Source organism: Octopus bimaculoides, chromosome 2 (assembly GCF_001194135.2).
Source record: "Octopus bimaculoides isolate UCB-OBI-ISO-001 chromosome 2, ASM119413v2, whole genome shotgun sequence".
Taxonomy (NCBI): Eukaryota; Metazoa; Mollusca; class Cephalopoda; order Octopoda; family Octopodidae; genus Octopus; species Octopus bimaculoides.
In genome coordinates, this window is record NC_068982.1 from 38719403 (window position 1) to 38726320 (window position 6918).

A 6918-nucleotide genomic window follows, 5' to 3' on the forward strand; every position below is an offset into this window, starting at 1 on the left:
CTTATGTGTACACAAACATTTGATTACTGTAAACAAATCGTCTGTGCAGTTGTTCAGCAAGAAATTTCAGAACCCTCATACATTGTCTAACGATGGGAGAGTCCATAATATATGCATATGTATATTTATATTATACATATAGATATACATATGCATATATTATTGTGAGCATGTGTTATGCATATGTGTGTATGTGTACTCACACACACACACACACACAAACATTCTAATAACTGAAATAAAAGTTGTCATGCACATATACATACATGCATACATTTGCACATACATATGTATGTACATACATGCATACATTTATACATACACACATATACTCCTAATGCTCACATATGGTGCTGGTGAACATATATTTATATATTTGTTTTATGATACATGTATATTTTCAATTTGCTTACAAAATGTGTATATAATTTATTTGAAGTTAAATGTTTTATATTCAATAAAGTCAGTGTTATTGAATGGAATAATAATTTTAAAAAATTCTACTTTAAAACTCGTTTCAGTTTAACCTTTTTGAAACGTCTCCAAGCAACCAATAACCTTCAGTTGAATAGCTTGGCTGTTGATGAAAGTCCACGAAGAAATAACTTGCCAACTGAGAAGAAACTGGAGTTGTCTAGCAATCATGTGTTTCCTTATTTCAATATCAATGAGGAGGGGATGTCATATGACGATGAAAATTCTCGAGATGAACTTGAGTCTGATATGATGAAGGATGATCTTAATCAGACAAATGATTCTGAGGTATACAGCAATAACAGACCCCAGAATGATTCAAGTTCTGTAATTTTGCCAGCGAGGGGACATCATACCAACTTGGTTAGCTATTTTGTAAGTTGATATAAATCTGCTCAATTGTAACTGATTGTGAATATATATATATTTTTTCCTACTCTAGGCACAAGGCCCAAAAGTTTTTGGGAGGGGGCCAGTTGATTAGATTGACCCCAGTACGCAAGTGGTACTTAATTTATTGACTACAAGAATTGTTATATTTAAAGCAATATAGTATGTATGTGGATGTATGAATTGCGGTAAGGTCTGTTAAATGAGTTGAAGATGGATAATTATCCTTTCTACTGGAAGCACAAGGCCTCAAATTTGGAAGAAGGGATTAAGTCGATTACATTGACCTCAGTGTGTAACTGGTACATATTTAAGTGACCCAAAAAGGATGAAAGGCAAAGTTGACCTCACCAGATGAAATACCGCTAAGCATTTTGCCCTGAATGCTAACGATTCTGCCAGCTCACCGCCTTAATAATAATAAATGAATTTAGAGACAAATTACAATAGGTGCAAGGAAACGTTCATTACAACTGCAGAAATTTTATAAAGCAAACTGATAGACATTTCAATTGTTAAAACGTTATAAATATTTAAATGTTCATCAAAATGTAGAATAGAGGTTAAGAAAAACCTGAGTACAGTGTCACAATAATTCTGGTCACTTCTATTCAAAGGCTGGCATAATGCCAAGCTTAACTTCAAAGATTCTGGCTTGAAATCTGTTTAAACTGCAAATTGAAATCAAAATTGTTTACATGTCAAAGTAAACAACTTGCCCAAAGTGTCACACAGTAGCACCGAACCCAAAACCATGTGTTTGGGAAGCTAATTTCTTAACCCCACAGCCATGCCTCTGCCTTTGTATGGAGAAAGTCCTTGTAGTGATAACTGCAAATTTTCCTGTGGTGAAAGTAGTTTATAAGAAGGAGGATTTATCACTTAACTGCTTTGTCCACTGGAAGACAGAGATAAGCTTGGCTATATATAAACATGTTTTTCAGAAATCCTTTGGCTATCTTTCTCATTTATCTCACTCATTTCTTTCTTTTTTTGTAGATGTCACTTAGAAAGGGCAACAAAATGCACAAAAAACCACACAAAAATTATGGTAAGGATAATTCATCTTTTATTATTCATTTATGAGCTCCAAATTTTAGTTTTCTTTTATTAGAATTATTTCCTTTTCAGGGTATAACTGTTTAAAGCTTCTTGATAAAAAAAAAAAAAACAGCAATAAACCCAGAGATGGTGCATGTTAGAATAGGGATATTGGCTTTATTGTGAGAACAATTTTTTTAACATAAACTTTTCTCTTTTTAACCCTTTTGTTACCATATTTATTTTGAGATGCTCTGTGTTTCTTTCAATTAATTTTAGATATAATGAAGAATTTAGTAAAATAACTTAGTTATCATTAAGCTAGTGTTAGGAACATAAATTGTTACTAAGGTTTGGTGGAAGATTTTAATTCAAAACTTATGAAAACAACTTATTTGTACTACAGAGCCAGAGGCAGTTTCAACCACGTTGATATCGAAAGGGTTAAATGAAGGTTTAAGAAGAGAAAAAGATATTTTAATTTTCCATTTTCCAAAATGGAAACATTTTGCAAGCAATATGAGAAAATTAGAGCATTTTCTAAATTATGTAAAATGAACTTAAAGATTACTGAGTTACAAATAGATTCAGTGATCTCAGAGAGAGAGAGAGAGAGAGAGAGAGAGATTATTCAGGGATATCCTATTGTCCAACAGTCTGAATGTAGGTATCTAAGAAATATAATCCTCTATAGTTTTATTTTATTTTTGTTTCTAAAAGTTTTATAAAATCTGGTGTATCAACAGTACGATATATTGATAATTGAAGTTCAGTTTGGGACTGATACATATCTTGGAGGTGTTCGGTTATGGCATGACAAAGAGAAGTTATATAATCAAAATTTAAGTTGAAAAGTGTCCAAAACTACCCTTCTTGAGTGCAATCCCTCTATACCTTACACCAGTGGCTCCCAAACTATTTTGGAGTACTGCTCCCTTGGCACTCTGGCCACATTCCTAGCAACCCCCACTCACCATCACAAACAGAGAATACTTTCTGCAGCTAATTCAAAACAGCTGTATTTCACAAATAAAGCTTAATCTAATCGACCCATTATTTTGTTGTTTTTGTATCCATTTCCCCCTTTTAGGCCACTCTTTTTTCACCCCCCTTTTCTTCAAGGCAACTCTGGATCTTTCCACCACACCCAGGAGGAGAGTACTGCCCACTTTCAGAACCACTGCCCTACACTAATCACTAAGCTCAGTCCATCTCAGAATGTAAGCCCTCCGGATTTCCTTCCCTGTCTTTGCCACAGGTACAAATTTAAGAAGAATATTGAGTACATTAATCTCACTGGTTTAGGATGGTATGCAAAGATTATGGGCTCTGCCTCTTCCACCAGATCCAGCAAGTGTTATTCTATGTATGTATGCATGTATGTAGTTGTCCAAGAACCTACAAGTCAGAAAAAATAGACACTTGTATATTTATTAATAGAGTGGGTATATCATAGGTTTGGTGGTACATAAGAACAGAGGACTCAAAACATGAGTATATATATTTTGAGTCCCGTTGTAGCTTCTAGGTAATCTAATCAGTCCTGGAGGTGGTTGTAGTGAAACCATAGTTGTTAGAATAAGTAAAAAGAATAAGAAATCATGTACTTCTTATCTTTACTTTTTTAAACAAAGATGGAAGCAAGGAGGTCTCTTTGCTCAGAGGGTGCACCTCATGAATCATGTATAAGAAATGTGACATTTCATGGTCGTGAAACCATGGACATTGATGTGAGGTTGGTCCATGAAATGTTTAATGTAAACTTATATGAACAATTTGATCATGTAAGTTTAAATTAGTGGGGTGAATGAATGACTAGGTAATATAATAAAAGAACCAAGCCAAGATATGCTGGAAAGACATTCATGCTGATGTGGACATGTTAGGGAAATAGATGATTACTACTAGGTGCTGTTTGCTTTTTGTGGAGGATGTATATTGAGGAAAACATGAGAAGAATTAGTTAGATTAAGCATATGGTGGTTGGGTCCTACAAAAGAGATGAGGAAAAAGCAGACATATGTTGTACATCAGATCTGTGCAACTCAAACAAGCTTAGAAAAACAGATGTTAAAATATTGAGGGTAATTATGATATGTACATAGGTGTGTATGTGTGAAAATATGTTGCTGTTGGATGATTAGAAAATATTCTACTGAAAATACAGTATAGATGAAATTAAAAATAATTAAGTTAGTCTTGTAAAGTATCTCTGAAATACAGATATGTATTTGAACTTTTATTGCTAAATGCTGTCTTTTAACTTTTGAGATTTTGATCATTAACTTACATGCAAACTGAAATAGATTTCCATTTTACATTTGACCAAAAGTATCCTTTTGTTCTATAATTAGATTTCTTAGGAAATGTTCTGAATATCACTATGTTGACTCAAAGATAAAAATAAAGACACTTATTTTATACATATATATATTGGGTTGGTGCATAATTATTGCGGCTGGATTGAGACTTTTATTAGTAGTATTTGAACTTAATTCTGAGACCTATTCATTTATAGTTTTGTCTATTCATATATTTTTTCATTTATCACTCTCCCAATTTTACCAGACTTTCATCCAACATGAATTCTAGTTTTGTTTCTGGGCTCTTCAAGAAAGCATTAGTTTATAATTTTTATTTCATGATGAAACATTTAATACATAAGAGTTGGCAATGACACAAATTTGAGGTAAGCTCTCAGCAAGTTAAGCTGTTACTTTGCTTATATTCCTGTTTGTAGATATTTCATTTCTTTTAAGCCTATTAATGTGCCTGAGAAATTCACGATTATCCTGAGCATTTCTTCCTAATCTGAAATCAGTAGGGTGAACCGACCATTGGTCGGTGTTGTTCATGGCAGAATTTGAACTCAGAATGTTCATTACAAATATTTTGCAGACAAGTCAATTAATTTTGACACTGTTTTTTCTTGTGTATGAAATAAGTGAACAAATAAGTGTAAAAAGTGTATCAGCTATTAATTGTAAAGTTCTTTGTACAGAATGTGACCACGAACAGTTGGAAGATATCATGAAACGCTTGACTGGATGGTTTGTGCTTCTTCATGCTAAATTCAAAGAAAGCAGAAAGAAAACAGTTAATGGTCCTGTTTATCAGATTCCAAGTTACAATTTACATCATGCAGTTAACAAAACTAAGCACCATTTTTCAGTGAAAAAGGAACTAAATAGTTTCTACAAATCACGTAAGTTTAAATTTTTGATAGTTTATTTTATTTTTTACATTTTTTTTTGTCATTAGACTGCAGCCATCCTTGGGCATCACCTTGAAGAATTTTTTGCTGAATGAATTGACACCAGTACTTTTATTTTTTGTTAAGCTTAGTACTTATTCTATTGGTCTCTTTTGTCAAACTGCTAAGTTACAGGGTCATAAACACACCAACACTGATTGTTAAGCAGTAGTAGGGGTACAAACCTGGACAGAAAGAGAGAGAGAGAAACACACACACACACAGATATATATATATATATATATATATATATATATATATATATATGTGACAGGCTTCTTTCAGTTTCTGTCTACCAAATCCACTCACAAAGCTTTGGTTGGCCTGAGGCTATAGTAGAAGACACTTGTCCAAATGCCACACAGGGGAACTAAACCCAGGATGATGCAAATGGAAAGCAAGCTTATGTATATATGAGGCTATAGTAGAAAACACTTGCCCAAGGTACCACACAGTGGGACTGAACCTAGAACCATGTGGTTGGGAAACAAGCTTCTTACCACACAGCTACACTTGCACTTATCCACGCTTGTGTTTAGAACAAGCTATTGGTAACTGAAGGAAAATGAAGTACTTACACTATACAATATCACTATTTCATTGAAAATGAACACAATTTACAGAAGTAGATACTAAGACAACCAGTATTTGCTTTCTAAAAATTTTTGAGTCATCTCAAAATATCCATGGCATTATTTTGGGTGTTGAAACATCCATGGGCCAATTGAATATTATCAAATATTTCAGTGCAAAATCAAAAACTTCCATATCAACAGTCCAGCACCCTAAACATCTCAAAAACCACACATTGAAAAAGATAATTTACCAACAAATTACAATATTTCAATGCCTTATTTCACTCAGCTATGCCTGCAATAACCCCTGCCTTTGCTGCAACATTAAGGGATTATGATAACACTGCTTTATACTAAAAGTACTCTTTTTCTCGCCTTAAGTATCTATGTTCTATACAGTACTTCCTCTTAAATATTTTTTCATCTTTTACTTGTTTCAGTCACTGAACTGTGGTCATACTGGGGCATTGCCTTGAAGGGTTTTAATTGAACAAATTGACCCCCCCCCCATGCTTATTTTTAACTGTGGTATTTATTCTATCAATCTCTATGCCATACTCATAAGTTATAGAGACATAAACAAACCAACACCAGTTGTCAAGTGGTGGAGGGAACAAACACAGACACTAAGACATACACATATACATGTACGTATATACAACAGACTTCCACAGTTTCCTTCTAGCAAATTTACACACCAGGCATTGATTGAGCCCAGGGCCATGGATGAAGAGATTTGCCAAAGTTGCTGTGCCATGGAACTGAACCTAAAACCACATGGTTGCAAAGCAAACATCTTAACCACACAGTCATGCCTGCACCTATAATATGTTCAACTACTCAATATATTCTTGTTGTGGATAGATTAACTTCAAATAAAAGGCAAGCTTTATGAAATGTGCATTAAAAGTCTAACTTGGGTGAGAAAATATTGTCAGGAAAAGTGAAAGACCTGTAATAGGTTTGATTTATATTTTTGTATATAAGATAGTTTGACTAATTTGTTTGGATCTCGTCTGCAAGAAATGGTGTCAGCCTATAATAAATATAATGGTTAAATGAACCGGTGATTGTTGGCATTTCAAGAAAAGTGACTACCATATATTTTCTGCTTCATCTTTTTGTCATTTCAACCACCTTTTTTCTCATAAATGTTCTTTTATATATATATATATATATATATAT

The 6918-nt window shown here is 33.5% G+C and overlaps 1 protein-coding gene across 1 annotated transcript in view; it reads left to right on the plus strand.

Annotated features, from left to right (window-relative positions):
* The window catches only part of LOC106874681 (testican-2), a 22188-nt gene that overhangs the window by 2077 nt on the left and 13193 nt on the right, over window positions 1-6918 (plus strand). The window contains exons 2-4 of the mRNA XM_052965839.1: window positions 522-849; window positions 1864-1915; window positions 4907-5110. Coding sequence (XP_052821799.1) covers window positions 522-849; window positions 1864-1915; window positions 4907-5110 — 584 coding nt within the window. The remainder of the gene's footprint in view (window positions 1-521; window positions 850-1863; window positions 1916-4906; window positions 5111-6918) is intronic.